General features: G+C 35.9%; 1 protein-coding gene across 1 annotated transcript in view; it reads right to left on the reverse strand.

Moving 5' to 3' along the window:
• LOC145294051 (DNA replication licensing factor mcm5-like) overlaps nt 1-17,030 on the reverse strand; it is a 54,877-nt gene extending 37,847 nt beyond the window's left edge. Inside the window, exons 1-3 of the mRNA XM_080141041.1 lie at nt 16,761-17,030; nt 9,096-9,222; nt 6,148-6,276 (exon numbers count right to left, since the gene is read on the reverse strand). Of these exons, the coding sequence (XP_079997167.1) occupies nt 6,148-6,276; nt 9,096-9,222; nt 16,761-16,915 (411 nt within the window). The 5' untranslated portion in view covers nt 16,916-17,030. The remainder of the gene's footprint in view (nt 1-6,147; nt 6,277-9,095; nt 9,223-16,760) is intronic.
• Between the last annotated feature and the right edge of the window lie 241 nt (nt 17,031-17,271).

Consider the following 17,271-nt stretch of genomic DNA (forward strand, 5'->3'; position numbering starts at 1 on the left):
AAAATACAGGAAATGCTCGTTGTAATTTAGATATATAATAAGCTCGATAGTTAAATGTCCTAGAGCTAATTCAATATTAAGTAATGTGATTTATAATTTAAAAATTAAAAAAAAATTTTTTAAATTTAAAAATCAAATTTTAATTAAATTAAAAATCAGTTTCATAAGAAGGAACAACAACAAAGTCAATTATCTGTACAATCGTTTCGGAAATCCGTGCTTTTTATTTGTGGTATATATGAAGTCACGTAGAACAATTATACATAGTTTTTTTGGTAAGCACGGTCTCCTCATCAGCAAATTTAGGAGGATTTCTATTGAATTGAAAAGACACCAAAAATAAACCTAGCATTAAAAGTAAGGCAGATGAATCTTTTAGTTTTTCTTTTTTTGAAATCAGGAACTGTGTTTAAAGTAGTCATTTAGATGTTTGCTATAGCTTTTTATTTTATTGAATATTCAATAAAATAAAATAAAATAAAAAGCTATAGCAAACATCTAAATGACTTCTTTAAACACAGTTCCTGATTTCAAAAAAAGAAAAACTAAAAGATTCATCTGCCTTACTTTTAATGCTAGGTTTATTTTTGGTGTCTTTTCAATTCAATAGAAATCCTCCTAAATTTGCTGATGAGGAGACCGTGCTTACCAAAAAAACTATGTATAATTGTGTTACATTTGAATATGTTATATAGAGTTCTTCATTTAGGGGCACATTTTACGTTTTCTATATAACATAAGAAAGATTCCGTGTGATTGTCTCTAATATAAATGGTTGTGTGTTTGATTATTATAAAGGGAATCGTGTGTGTGACATGTAATTTATGAACCTACCTCTGCTTCTGCAAAACGGATCATCTGGAAATTTCTCATCCTGGAGGGAGACTTGATACCTGTTTGACGAAGATTTATCACTCCAAGACGATGAAATGGTTTTATAGTTTTTTTATTTCACTTTCCCCAGAGGTTCTGCAGAAGTGGAAGTGAAATCGGCTTGTGTTAGTTCTTCTTCACACACGTCAGCGTTCGTCTCCCCCCTCCCCAGTTAAGAGGGGGAGACCACGGAAAACGTCCTTCTTCAAAGCTCAAATCAAATCTCACAGATCTAGCCAACCACGTCACACATACGTAATTTGGTCAGCTGACCTTTGGTTCTGGTAAACGTGTCTACCTCCACGTTTACTCACCTCTCTCTCTCTCTCTCTCTCTATCTCCCTCTCTCCTTCTCTATTCTCTTATAGAGACACAGAGAGAGAAAACAGAAAGAGTAAGAAAGCCAGAGAGGGGGGGGGAGAGATGCTCGTTAACAATTGTTCTACGTGACTTCATGTATACCACAAATAAAAAGCACGGATTTCCGAAATGATCGTACAGATAATTGACTTTGTTGTTGTTCCTTCTTATGAAACTGATTTTTAATTTAATTAAAATTTGATTTTTAAATTTTAAAAATTTTTTTTAAATTTTTAAATTATAAATCACATTACTTAATATATATATATATATATATATATATATATATATATATATATATATATATATTCATCTATATATTTATTTTATTTCGCCTTAATTATATATACTTATAGAGATTTTGTTTGCCTATCAGTCAAAATTTTTTTTTTTTTTTTTTTTTTTTTTTTTTACATAATAACTATAGTGTGGAATTTATCTAATTTCCGAATATCAGACAATAATCACTTTTTAGAAATGGAGAATATTGCTCCAGTAGTAAATAATAAATTTCTAACAAATAAAGCAGATGGTATGACTGGAAATCAAAACTGAAACATTGAGATCTTTAACAGGTTTTTAAAAGAAAATTATAGTTTGGGTCTAACATCAGATGATTTATATGTCTCGCTCTCGAAATACGAATTCAAACGTAAGACATAATAATGTAACAAAATAAATAAATAAAAAAGAAGAGTAATTCCATGTCAAATCATCCAGGGCTTGATATCCATATTCTCAGATTTTGTTGCAACTTGCACCACAGATGGACATACTAAAAACTTAGAAATCCTGAAAATTTGAGCATGTGACCCCAAGCGGTTTCTGATTTAAAGCATTTTCTGTTTTGCATAAATAGCGAGAGATATCACTTGGCTGGCATTTTAATAATTTTTTGGAATACGTCCGATGTGTCTGTTTCTACGGTAAGAGGTATGTTGGGATCAATCGTCAAAATGAAACATGCTAGAGTTCTACTGATGGATCGGCGAGTGGCTTCTGGATTTTGTAGCAATAGACTTGCAACCAAGCGATAAATATTTGAATAGTAATGGAAAAACAAGATGGGATGCTATTACTAGATCTTTGTATTTCTACCTTTGAGTGTAGTTTGAGAAAGTCATGGCCAAGTAAGGCGTCTCAGCAAAGAGAAAAAAAGGATTGAAAGTTTGAAGCGTGGGTAGGTAAATCTAATGTACTGCTTGATAAGGCTGTGGATGCAATAGATATCTTCCTGCTAGAAGTTTGTGCCTGCCAGTTTTACTTATGGATGATATTCGATCATATAGTTTTATGAGCTACAAATATCCACCAGAGCCTCCACGATTATTCCATTCACTGAAAGTTTAATTATGGCTTTCGACAGACAATCAGGATGCAATTGATGATTCACAAGCAGAGGGGGAACGATTTGATCGGCAGCTTCTACAGACCACATTATGGGCAGGGCATTTAATTCGTAGATGTCGATTATTGCAGGAGAAACATTTTTCCCTTGCTACAGCCGAAACATTTTCAGAAGTACAAAAAACCTCACAAGTCACCGATGGTGGCACCACAAAGTGGAAGGTTGACATAAGATTCTGCTCGTTTCTGAACCGTTTCTAGAGAACGAGCTAAGTTGGAAGTGTCTTTCAAATTGAGTGTCCTTTCTAAGAGTCGTTATCAAATTGCATAAGAGCGAATGCCTGCTATGAGGGCATCAAAATGTTCTTTGGTCGTTACTGCCTCAAAGCGACAAGTGGGCTCTTGCTTAGAGGTTACCAAAAGATGTCTAAAGGACTTTACAAAAAAAAATAGACTGGAGTTTAATGATGGCCCAGTCATAGGAGTCACAATTTGCTATTAATTTGTGCACTGGATGGGAGATGCAGTTGGTAAGAAAGTCTAGTTTGCTAGTTGGTAGACAGTCAATTGACTTCAGGAAGTTGTTGAATATACACAGTCAATGTGTCCAATAGTTTGTGAAATCAGGCATTGAAAAGTTACCATCGAAACGCTGTGGCTTCAGAAGTTGGTCTATTTCGGATTAGATTTTAAATGAATAAATTGCAATGTTTCGGAACACGGAAGATGAATGATTACCAGTTAATAAGGCTTGATTGACAGGTATGCTAAAATAGAAGAATGAAAAACTGCTTTACACAAAGTTAACAATACTAATGTGACAATGATATGATCCTGAAAATTCACCCAGGTAAGTTTTGGATTTGAAGAATAGAAAAAATGCTATCAGATTTGCTCATACATTAATTTTCTACACAATTTTATCAAATTTTGCACAAGTGAGATAGTACTGTTTTTTCTTTTTTTTTTTTTCCTTTTCTTTTGAACATTCATGCAGACACTATGAAGTACCTCTGGACCAAAAGTGGTAAAAGGCCTTGTTTTTTTTTGTTTTTTTTTTTCAGTCAGTGTCTATTCAAAATTACGTCTTTTTCCCTGAAGGTCCAGTCTGGGTATGCAAGTTGTGGAGACTATCTAAACTCATATTGAAATAAGATTTCGAAAGTAGAAGCTAAATATTAAAAGGTATAACAGTCTCACAGTGATCCGATATAAAACAGACTTCACGATGAAGATCAACAAACATTATCTACAACTTAAATGGTAGGTTCGTTCTTCTGTCAGAAGATATAATACTTGGGAGTTCTCTTTGACAAAGGAAGAATTGGTATAAACCACAGACAGCGTGGATAACACAACCTTTTGAACACGGTATGGCTCTGAAGTACTGGCTGAAGTTGTACAGTATTCTTAGGATGTATTGTTTCACTTTCAAATTCGGTTTCAAAAGTTCTTTTTCCCGTCTCTTGCAATGACCAATGAACTGGTAGGTATGTCTGCCATAATTTTCCTTGCATTTTGTGCAAATTTCATAAGAATTTACATATACCTGACTGTCTTGATTCTTGGACTCCCACCAGTAGCTGAAAAGGAGTTCATGCATGTGACACGCTTGAATGGTTGCATTTGTCATGTGCTTGATATAGGTATCTGGCATGAAGTTTGTACGGTATGACCAGCTTTGGTGAATGTTTATGATCTCATATCGTTAAAACAGAGGTTCCTGGTTCTAGAAAAAAAAATGAGACTTTTGAAAAGTTTGGCCTGATGGTCATCGGGATAAATAAGTGAATCATATAGTTTGGACGTCTGGAGGGCGCATACGATCTTAGCGTCTCGTCTTGTTGCTGTTTGTTCGCAATGGCGAGATAGTTGTAAATTCTTTCTGTTAGAATGGAAGAAGTGGAGTGATAAGCAAAAATTGCATCGACCATGCATTTTTGTGGGTGGAACATTTTGTGGTATATGTGTCTTAGTGACAAGTTGCAAATCGTTTATATCTCCGAGGCACCACAATGGGACGTACATGTTCAAGTTGGAACTGTTTAATGTAAATGCAATGCCTGCTGGGTTAGGGTCTCATTTAGATTCTTTTATCCACTACTTTTGCTAAGCATGTCAGTCCATACGCTGGATTTACCTCCCACATATTCTAAGACGAATCTTTAGCACGATATTTCCTTTTGCCACATTCATATTTTTGCAGGATTGAATTGTTTTCGGTTTGTGATCTGAAAATATTACAAAGAAGCAGTTGTGTCAGAAATAATCAAATTGCTGGATTGTCCATTACACAGCAAATACTTTGCCTTCCGTCATAGACCATTCTTGTTCAGAGGGGCTGAACATGTGAGAAACAACTGCAACTATAGTCTTTTTTTTTTTTTTCGCTGTTTGTTTCCTGTATTAAGATTGTGCCGCATGTGATATTGCTAGTGTTTGTTGTTAATGTAAAAGGATTTGAGAAATCAGGAAAGGAGATGATAGACAGAGAGGAGAGGTGATCCTTAACTAGCATTACAAGCGTATGCTGTATTTTTGTGGACATCGGCACTATTACATACCTAATGTGCTTCAACAAGTCATATCTTTTTTATTTGTAGGTCAATTTTTAAAAGAATTACATTGATGAAAAGAGAATAGAATAAGCATTCCAATGATGGTAATTTATTTTGCTTTCATGCGTTCAATGTTTTTATGCTCCAAGTTAAAAATGAAAATACGGTAAAAAATAACAAAAAGAGAAACAGTTTTTCCAATGTTTACATTTTATACGTTACGTTCGGATACACATGTGCGGAGTCAAATTTGATTGAATATGGCTGAAATTTTAACAGGCTATATAAGCATAGAAGTCCATCTCTACTGGACTTTGATTTTGATTTTTATGACCACAGGAAACAAAGTTACAACCGAGCAAAGTTGACAAAGAATATGTTAAAATTGATAAGATAAATCGGCATATATCATCCATTTTCATATAGATAATAGTTTCAGAATTACTTTCATGTATAATATGTAAATATTTGATAATTATTAATTGTGTGGAAATTTCTTTAAAATATTATCTTTTATAGAAATTATGCACTAATGTACTGACCAGCACTCAGCTGACTTAAGTCAGTGCATTAACGAGTTTCGTTTGTATTCTCACATCTGTCAACCATCAATTCAGAGTTCTTGTTTTTTTTAATTTTGTTCGGATGTTTATCTGTGTCAATTATTTTGCGAGGTTTGAAAATTTTTTAAAGATTGTGGCAAGTTGCTGTAATAATTATTGTGCTTTACTGACTGTCTTTAAGTTTTGGTTTCAATCTACAGAGTATTTTTTTTTTTTTTTTTTTACTTACAAGTGAACTGTTTAGAAAAAACATACTTGTCTCAGTTTCATTTCGTTTTTTTGCTTCATTTTTTTTTTTTAAAGGATTTAAACGTTACGTTTAATACCAGGCAACGCCGGGTACAACTAGTATAATTTTAGGAGATATAGAATTAAAAAAAAAAAAATTGTATCCTTTTGTGCTTCAAATAAATAACATTGAACAAAAAAAAAATAAATAAAATCACCTTCAAATTCCTCATCGGTATCGGATTTGCATTAGATCGCAAAGTAATTTGAATATCTTGAACAATCTCTTCACCCTCTGGGCGGGGTTGGGTGATCTCATCAGCCACTTCTTTAACAGCATCTTCAAACTAAAATTGAAAGATAAGAAAAAGTGATGAAAATTAAATTAAGTTTTAGCTAAATCCAAGATTTTTTTTAGTTTCATTTGCTAATATATTAATTTTCTGCAAATATAAAATTCCAAGTACTTTTTTTTCCTGGTAGGTGGTTATACGTCTTGAACAAGAGTCACCTACCTTGGCCAGTCTATTCTCAATTCTCTTTAAGGGATGATTACTAATAGTATATAGCGAAAAAAAAAAATTGTTTTTAATTGGACAAAAGATAATCCAAATAACATTTTTAAATGTTCAGGAAAGTATATTACATCCCTTGAATAAGAGTTAACTCCCTTGGGGACATCTTAAATTTTTTACTTTCTACTGTAGAGGTAATATCAAAAAATGACAAAGACAATTCATACAAATAACATTTATTTAACAAGCTTCATTAAAACACCAAGTTTAAAAAAAAAAAAAAAAAAAAAAACTGTCTAAAGTAAAATCTGAAAGAAAATATTCAAGAGCAGCCACTGCACGTGGCCCTTGCTAGTAGTAATCGTTGGTTGCATTGTTGTTTTTCTTGTAAGGCACCCACCCTAAGTAGATGGAACTGACTTCCTCCAAAGTAAGTGTCAAGAGAATATTAAATTCACAGATGGTCTCCTCCTGCAGATTTTCTATTCATGTAATTCAGGCATGTTATTCGAGCAACCCGCAATGCCAAATCGGGATTATTTTTTTTTTTTTTTCTTTTTTGACAATTATCTTTGCTTCTATTTGTCATAAATTAATAGTAAAACTGCACGGACAAATTTTTATAATAAAAGAATCCTTCCTCCCACAGGCTGTGAAGATTCTGTTTGCCATAATCCGTACTACAATTGAACTACGGCATGCCGTTAACCTTTTCCCTGCCCACTTTGAATAACTGAACCATAAATGACCAGAAGAAGAATGAAGTCACTTTTTTTTTTCTTTCTATTGGGTTTTGTTGAAGACAGATGTGCTATTTGAGATTGGAAGACACTGCCACCTTTTCCAGATTCATAGACTAGATGTTAGGAGTATATATGGAACTATAGTTCAGTACTTTTAGTTCCAGAAATCCAAATAAACATGTGACCCATAGAAAAAGCATTGTTGTCCCTTGAGCTTTTATTCCAGATCAACATGCATACAATTCTAATTCAAATATAATGGGATAAGTGTGGGATCATTATCACCATCATCATAGTTGGACAAGATTCAAGTCAAAGTATGAGCCAACTCATGCCTGGCATTATGCAACTTTTTTTCTTTTTTTTTAGCGTTTACTCCAGATAAATAATTTAAAATAATGCATTAGGAAAGCGGAGGAATTATTGTTAGCTTTACATAAAGTTAGCCATACGTTTATCTATTTCTTTGTATCGCATTCACTCCCAGACTAATTTAATCAATTAGGAATTTTGAAACAACTGCTCTGCATAAATGGATAGTGCGGACTATGTTAAGTTTTATGCAAAAGGGATGGACACCCTTAATGAATATATAAACATGCATGTTCATTGCACAGGCCGTGATTGTCCTAGTGTTGGTACAAAGTTATTAGATTCAGTCAGCGTTGCAACAAAAGAACTCTGCCCAAAAAAAGAAAAGTTTAACCATGTTTCAGCCAACTCATTCTCTTCAGGTGATTAACCGCAACGAGATAGGAATGCCAAGTCTAACTGTATCCCTAATAATTATTGCTGTAACGCCTCCTTTGAGGAGGTGGTTAGGACTCTTATTTCTCTGGATTCTCGGCACTTGTCGTCTAGACTCCTCTGAGGCTGTTACATAAAATCTGGCATGCTGAAAGCGAATATCGAAGCGGCAGGCAGACCGATGGATGAGGTGGGGAGGGGTCACGTCTCTGCTCTACTCTGATCTGAAACTCTCTTCGACTCAACTCTGAAATTCTTCTCTGACTAATTTTCGCACGACAGTCGTATATATAGTAAGGTAAGTGGATGGGAGTGGAAATTCTCCCCAGCCAATATGATTTCGCCACAAAATCGAAAGCCCCAGGTCCCTGAGTGGGCACCGTTCCCACACCTCTCACCATTTTCAAGGACAGATGTCAATTCTGAAACCAGACCCCGGGTTCATTTAAGGCCAGACAAGGTTCTAAGTTATATTTCCTGTCGTCAACTTTTAGCCGTAAAAATATATTTCTCCAGTTTTCAAACAATATCTATTTTGACATGAAATAAAATATGTATATTTATCTTCTCTATCTTAAATCCTTGGGTTATCTGGCATCACCCGGGAATACAAAGCTACCTCAGTGTAGTTCTAACGCTCCTCAATGGGGGATTACGTTACATTGTCTTCCATACGTGTCTCATCACGTTTTGGCCAAATAATCCTGTCCTGCTTTAGGTAGGATTAAACCACTATCTTCAGACAATGCTCACCTGGAACCGTAAAGATTCAACACCTGTATCCACTGCGCCACGGGCCCCCAAAGGCCCGTGTTCATAAATATTTTTAAAACAAAAAAAACTGGGGAAAAAAAAAATTCATATATTTTCTTGGAAGTTATATCTTTATTAAAAAAAAAGTTTATAAAAATTTTTATTATAAAAGTTATAATTTTGTTATAAAAGTTCAGTATAGACTTTAAAACTCATTTTTATATTTGCTAAAGAAAAAAAAAAAAGAAAAAAAAGCTATATTGGTCATCTGTACCTTAAAGTTTGTTTGATGTCACTCCCGCCGAATGGCTTAAACAAAGTGCAACTCTTAACGAAATCTCTAACACTATAATTTTCGTGCATATTAAATTAAAAAAAAAAATAAAATGATTGCATGGCTTTTCTTACCAAAGGAATGTGTTCAGCCGGCAATTTGTGGATCTTATCAGCCAAGACTTCGTCAAAGTTGGATAAATCTTCAAGTTCGATTTCAAGGCAATAATTGCCAGTGTTGTAATGACGCTTCAATAAATCACTGGAAAAAAAAAAAAAAAAAAATTTTTAAGAGCAGAAGACAAAGTTTAAAAGGAGTTTGCAATAAATTTGTGGGGATTTGCGCGTTGATTCAAAATGCAAGGAAACTAAACAAGAAATTGTTTTGAATAAAGAGTAAGTGGAAATCGATAAAGGCACCTTGACGGGGAGGACGTAAGGGAGAGGATAACAGATGCATAAAAGGTGCACAAGAGGGGAAGAAAACAGATGCAATTGGCACACCAGTCATCTGGTGCCACAAAATGGTGGTCTACCCAAAGAAGTCCGGCAAACCTCGACAGACGGTTGACCTACAATCCCTCAACCGTCACGCCACTAGAGAGAAAACGTCCCAAAATTATTATAAAAATTGTCGAATTTTGAATTTTTTTTTTATTACATAGGCATTACCACATTATGAAGGCCAAGAGGCCACTCAAGAATAAGGGTTAAAGAGTGTACAGTAGAAATTGGACAATATAGTAATCATTAGTAATGAAAATTTGGTAAATTTGATAACTTATATGGAACTCAATCAGTTCGCCATTTACTACGTCACGAATGACATTTAATTCTTGGCCGCCATCTTGGTTACTGATCTGAACTACGCCGCCATCTTTGTTCAACACAATGTCTCAAAACTTAACAGGTTATGCAACCAGCCACCGTCTTTTCTTTGACGGATCGGAATCTAAATTCGAATTGTGGCAGGTAAATTTCTGGGATATCTAAGGATTCGAAAATTACACAAAGTCATACAATCTACAACAGAGAATCCAAACGACCCCGAATTTCTCGAAAAGAACGCGACTTTTTGCAGAACTGATTCAATGTTTAGACGATAGAAGTCTGTCTCTGATGATAAGAGACGCACTGGATGATGGGAGGAAAGCATTGAACATATTAAGAGAACATTATTTATCAAAAGGGAAACCGAAAATAATATCCCTATATACAGAATTAACGTCTCTAAAACTTAACGAGGATGAAACGATTACCGACTACATTTTAAGAGCAAACAACCGCCAATGCCTTAAAACTCTCAGGTGAAATAATAAGCGATAGCTTGTTGATATCAATGACCCTCAAGGGACTTCCAGCCGATTTTAAACCATTTACAACTGTTATAACTCAGACAGACAAACCACTAAATTTCAGCAAATTTAAAGTGGCATTGCGCAGTTACGAAGAGACTAATCATATGCTCGTGGACAATAATAACTCCAGTAATATTATAAAGTTAAAAAATGCTTCTCAAAAGCAGACACCACCAAATTACGCACCTCACCGCAACATATTCTCCAAAAGTAATTTTCCCAAGAAAAAGAATAAAATTATCTGCTATAATTCTGGACGACCCAACCACAAAAGTTTTCAATGTCGATATAAACGCTCTAAAATGGACTCCGTAAAAAACGTTGAGAACTTTGAGGAAGAACATACATTTCTATTCACATGTAACTTTGACAATATCACAAACGGTAAAAATCTCCTTGTAGACTGTGGTGCTACAGCGCACGTTATCACCAAGGAATCTGATTTTATTAATTTTTATTCAAACTTTAATCCTCAAAGTCATTTTGTCAAACTTGCCGACGGTAGTCAAATAAATGATATAGTCTTGAAAAAAGGCGATGCTAAAATATCCCTAAAAAATAATAAAGGCAAAATCTGTAACTGTATTTTAAAGAATGCTCTGTTCATACCTACATTTAAGCAAGACATATTTTCCATGCAGGCTGCAATTAAACAAGGCGCGAATATATAATTTGGCCAAAATAAGTCAAAATTGATATACCCCAATGGAACTGTATTTGACATTAAAGAAAATGGCCAACTATATTATTTAAAAAGTATGGTTCCCTCAAAAACTGCCTGTCACGACTTGGAAACCTGGCATAAAATTCTAGGACACTGCAATACAGCTGATATTAAAAAATTACCAAATGTAGTCGAAGGCATGAAAATAATACCTTCAGACGATCTCCAAAATTGTGATGCGTGTGCACAGGGGAAAATGACAAAAGATATAAGCTGAACGCCAGACAAAAAAGCTACGAAAATTTTCTCACTTGTGCATTGGGACTTAACAGGTCCGATCAGCCCGATGGGGAGAAACAATCTAAGGTGCGTTTTGAACTTTATTGATGATTTTTCCGGTTTAATTATGGTTTATTTTCTAAAAAACAAATCCGACACTATCCTCGACACTAAGAAATATTTAGCTGATGTTGCCCCGTACGGCTCAGTAAAATGTATTCGCTCAGACAATGGGACTGAATTTAATAGTAAAGACTTTGAACTTCTATTAATTAACCACCGTATTAAACACGAGAAATCGGCGCCGTATTCCCCCCTTCCAACCGCTGAAAGAGCATGGCGAACCCTTTTTGAGATGACAAATGCCTACTTATCGAATCAAAATTAGCGCATAGTTTATGGACATACGCTTTAATGACAGCAGCATATATCAGAAATAGATCGTTCAATAAGAGGCAAGGAAAAACGCCATATGAAGCATTTTGCGGTGTAAAACCTAAAATGAACAGAATGCATCTATTTGGTTCTGATTGTTTTGCATTTATAGAAAACACCAGTAAACTAAATACTAAAAGCGAAAAAGGTTACAATAAAAATAGCCCGGCATACTTTATCTACTTCACAGCTCAAAATGCCATAAAAAGGGTTAGATGTGTAAAATTCAACGATACATTAAATTTAAAAATTGGCGATCCAGTGGATGAAAAACATGAAAAATTACCTAGCATCTTAATCGATTACAATGAAAATATTACTAACGACAACAATTACAGTACTTCTGATGAAAATAGTAACCAGACACGTCGATACCCAATAAGGGAGCGAAAAAGGCCAGACTTCTTACAAATTGAAAAGATACAAGATTACGCCGTGGATTACGGTTATTGAACAGCGCACCGGAAAGTTATGAGGCGAAAATATATCGTCAACCCAAAATTCGACAATTTTTATAATTTTGGGACGTTTTCATTGGTTGTTTAGCACAGCCGTTGGTTATAAAAATGAGATTGGCAAATCCATTCGTCTCATAGCCCCATTAGTCCTCTGATGGGGAAGGTCTCCTAGCGGCTTCGGCTGCAGGGAGACAGGGTAGTAGTACTCGTCAAGGATTCGTCACTTGACACTCAGCCCAACAGGTGAGGGGCCGGGAACTGGCCCAGCACCTGTTGGACCGAGGTACGCCGCCTGGGTAATACCTAGGAAGTCCACCCTCCCAGGCCTTGCCCACTGGGCTTTCCGGTGGAGTAAGTTCATTGCTTACTGCCAGAGAGGCCCCGACCGAGGAATGCCGACGGGGTTACTCAGGCAATTTTTAAAATTGCAGGAGTGTCTCTCCTTTAGGGGAGCCTGCTGGATCCCCACTTTCTAGCCTTGTGCCATATTTTGCCGAAGTGGAGGACAAATAAATAACTACCCCCATTAGGAGTCAAAAACATTTTAAACCCACCATACCCAGTCACTTTTCCACCAAGCCAGGATCATACCTCCAGTGGCCTCCACACACTCGCAAAACAGTATCCGACGCTTGGAATGGCTATTATAGCGTTGCTCTCCATGAGGACGACAGCTACTTTACCATGTTCCTTGCCGCTACCGCGTCGCACCACAGGGCTACATCGTGTCTGGGGATGGCTACGCTCGTCGCTTTGATGAAATCGTATCCCACATCAAACGGAAAACCAAATGCGTGGATGACATCCTCATGTGGTCAGACTCGATTGAAGATGCATTCTGCCAAGCGGTAGAATGGTTCCATACCTGTGGCAACAATGGCATAATCTTGAACCCAAGCAAATTCGTTTTTCATCCACGTGACATTTGCTGGCTTCGAGATCACCCCAACCACAGTACGGCCATGTCCCCGGTACCTAGAGGCGATCCAGGACTTCCCTGCTCCTCACAACATCACAGATGTCCGCAGCTGGTTCAGGCTCATCAATCAGGTGTCCTACGCCTTCGCCTCAGCTGAGCGCATGAAGCCATTCTGCACAATGCAAAAACCTGGCAACCCATTCCAATGGACAAACTCACTGAATCAACTTTTTGAGGAGTCCAAAACCATCATAATCAGTGAAATTCAAAAGGGGGTAGAAATATTCGACAAGACAAAGCCAACCTGCCAGAAGCACTGTGATTGCTCATATCCCAGGCCGTTCTGCTGCAGAATGGGTTGGAAGATCACACTGGTTGGTAAATACTTCACGTCAAGGGCAGAATCCCGCTACGGCCCAGTAGAGGGAGAGGTACTCACCGTAGTCGACACTCTGGACAAATGTCAACACTTTGTGCTCGGATATTCCGACATGATTATCGCAATGGATGACCACAAGCCCCTCTTGAAGGTATTTACCAACCACTCTCTTGACGACATCCCAAACCCAAGGCTGTACAATCTGAAGGAAAGATTGCTCCGCTACCAATACAAGATGGTGCACATCCCAGGTGCTCGCCATGCCGCAGCTGACAGCCTATCTAGACACCCCACGCTCCCTGATGACATGGATGACACAGCCCCAGTAACGTCTCAGCAGGGTCGAGTCGACTGCTTATTACTACCATACATGCCACATGACATCCTGGCCACAATCCGCACCCAAATCGAAGACACTTCGGACTCCAGCATCTGCTCCCAGGCAGCTATCACCACTGTCAAAGTGATCAAATCGATCACGTGGGATGATGTTCACGTCGTCACATCCAGCGATGCATCCATGATCAGGTTAACGGAAGCCATCCACCAGGGCTTCCCCAATTACCCAACAGATCTCCTTGATGACATCCGACCCTACCATCAATTCAGAGAATACTTCTCAGAGTTCGATGAGGTATGCCTTTACAAGGACCGAATTATCATCCCCCCAACTCTCAATAACCAGTTGCTCCAATGCTCCACTACTGCGGTAGATGCTACATTCTTCTCACCAGGGTGTAACCACAATGTGCTCACGTGCAGAGCCATCATTCTTCTGGTCAGTGATTACACGAATACTATACCTGCAAGCGCCGGATGAAGTTGAAGTTAGTCCCGGAAATTTCAACAAAAAGAAAACAAGTTAATCAACGAACTTATAATATAACAATGTTAAGTAACAAAGTAAACTTATTAATTAACGTATTACACAAAACAAACAAAAAAGTAAACAACCTGTTACAATGAAATGATCTTTAATTAATCAACAAAAATTAAATAAAATTGTTAATTAATGGAAATGAAAAATCATATCACATATTGCTCCCTGGTGGCAATATTATACGGAGGGGGGGGGGAATACTTACTTCTCCCTTACCATCGTTTCAAACAAGTTTAATTTTTGTTTTGGATTAACATCGTTACAGTGTAATAGTTTACTTTTGTTTTGCGTAATACGTTAATTAATAAGTTTATTTACTTACTTAACATTGTTATATTTTAAGTTCGTTGATTAACTTAGATAACTTGTTTCCTTTTTGTAAACTGCTTCAGCAATTTCCGGAACTCGGCTACAGTAATCGTGTAAATTTTTTTATTTATTTAACATTTTTCATTGTTCTGATTATTTTCAGCGTCCCAAATTGTATCTTGCAAAATATGCTGGTTATCTCCCTTAGATTTAATGATCCGTTGACATAAGCGCCAAAGGTTTTTGTTCATCATCACCACAAGTGCTAATCTCGACTTGCACCAATTTTCTTGTTAATTACCTACAACTATAATTTCCGGGGAGGGGGGGGGGCACACACCAAACTTCTTTCTTTTTCGAAATAATGAACGCTCCCGCGAACGAACTGCGTACAACATCGGAGCCGATGCGTATTTCGCTAAATAAGCCGCACTCGTACACGGTGACATAAGCGCCAATCTTTAAGCGGTCATCATTTAAAGTAAAATTGTAAAAAATATATGGTTTATTCATTTCTTTTTGTCTTGTTTTAATGCCTTTTAATTGATCTACAAAAGTTTTCACGAGCGGTTTACCAAAACATAACCATAATATTTTTGTTTTTCGTTCTTTTTAGGGATGGGGGGGGGGGTATTCCATTAACAGGTTCTTCTGCAGTTTACTTAACCGTTTTTCCGTAAGTAATGTGCCGACCATTTCACAAAAATTGTTTACATTGGAGAGGGGGGCGGGGGCGGTGGTGTTGGTGGTTATGTTTTTGCAAACCGCCTGTGAAAACTTTATTTTTTGATAAATTAAAAAACATTTTTTTAAACTTTCTTATTTGAAAGATTGATACGACACCTCACTACGCCCGTTCGCACGCGAACGTATTATGTAAGAAAAACGGTAAAACTATACAAACACCGTGACAGCGAATTAACCCTACCCCTAACCCTAACGCTGTCACGGTGTTTGTATAATAATACCAGAAAAACACTACCGAAGGCGGTGAAATGGCACAAAATAGTCCCAAGGTCTAGGGGGGGTTCATACCATGCAAACGTTAACTTTGCGGCGGGTTTGATTATCAGATTCTTTGTCAGCGACCTCGAATACCCCTAAAAAAACAAATTAGACTGATGGGTGTTGTTCTGTTGTGGCGTGAGGTAACATTTACCAAAAAAAAAAAAAAAAAAAAAAAAAAAAAAAAAAAAAAAAAAACGGGTTTGTATTACTGTACACAGATTCGAAAAAGTTAATAAACAAATAAATATTATCAAAAGGCAAGAAGTTACTTTTCTACCTAACTGGATGTTTTAGTGTTTTTATTTAATGTAACACGTTTATTCAGCTCGAAAACCGATGTATTGGAAAATTAATAATAGCGCCCGCCCGACTCTTTGACACGATAAGTTTGGGAAAAAAGGAGTTAAAAAAGAAAAAAAATTAGACAAAATACTGTTAAAAACCCATCGAATATATGTCGGTCTATGTCGCGTAAAACATATATTGAGCGAGTTTCTAACAGTATTTTGTCTAGTTTTTTTTTTATTTTTAACTCCTTTTCCCAAACTTACTGTGTCAAAGAGAGAGTCGGGCGCCATTTTTACTTTTCCAATACCTCAGGAAACACTATGTTTTTTTAGCTGAATAAACAAGTAACATTAAATAAAAATACTAAAAAATTACCCAGTTAGGTAAAAAGGTAACTTATCTTGCCTATGATAACATTTGTTATATATTTGTTTCTGGACAATTTTTTCAAAGCTACATACATGTATATAATACAAAAAAAAAAATAAATAAATAAATAAAATAAAAATAGTGCGGTAGCAAAAGTGTACAAGTATCCTACTCCCATTTTTTTTTTTTTTTTTTAATACATTTTATTTAAAATTTCAACACAAACTAAATATTTTAAGTAGGATCAGAAGCCCCTATTCTACAATTGAATCATATCTTCTGTTGTATATATTTAAATAAACTACGAGCATAATGCAGTTTAAACACAAACAAATTTAGAACAAAAGGATTAGATATTTACTTAAAAATTTAGAGAAAATATACTTTGTTTTTCTTTTAAAATAAAAATAAGCTTCAACTTTTCAACAACAACAAAAAAAAGAAAACTTCATACCGATATTTGTAACTGAAGTTTCCTTCGTGAAATTGTCGAATAAAATCCTTCAATCGTTTCTTGATTTCTTGTCGGTTGATATTCTGATCATCGGGCTGATCTTCGGAACCGAAATTATCACTGAAAAATACTCCCAAATCGTCAAATCCAGACATTTTTAAAGTTTTTTTTTTTACGATTAGAGATAAAAAGTAAGCGTGAAAGTTTACAACAATAAGATTGTCACGTGGTAAAATTTCGCGGGAAATATTACGCGCCTTTTTTAATGTTTGATTGAAAACTAGAAATCCATCCAGTTAAAATTAAACGAAATTTGGAGAGTGCAAACGAAACGAAATTTTTTTCTCCCCTTCTTACCTACGAGTGCAAATTTAGATACGTGTACAATGGTCATTCTGCCTCCTTTTTATTTTTTTTTAGAGTGTAGAAAATCGAGAGAGAAAAATGGATTGTTATTCACAATCAAACAATAGTTAATCATGTTTTTGTATGATTTTTAAGGATTTAATAT

Source organism: Euprymna scolopes, chromosome 15 (assembly GCF_053919585.1).
Source record: "Euprymna scolopes isolate OS-2025 chromosome 15, ASM5391958v1, whole genome shotgun sequence".
NCBI lineage: Eukaryota > Metazoa > Mollusca > Cephalopoda > Sepiida > Sepiolidae > Euprymna > Euprymna scolopes.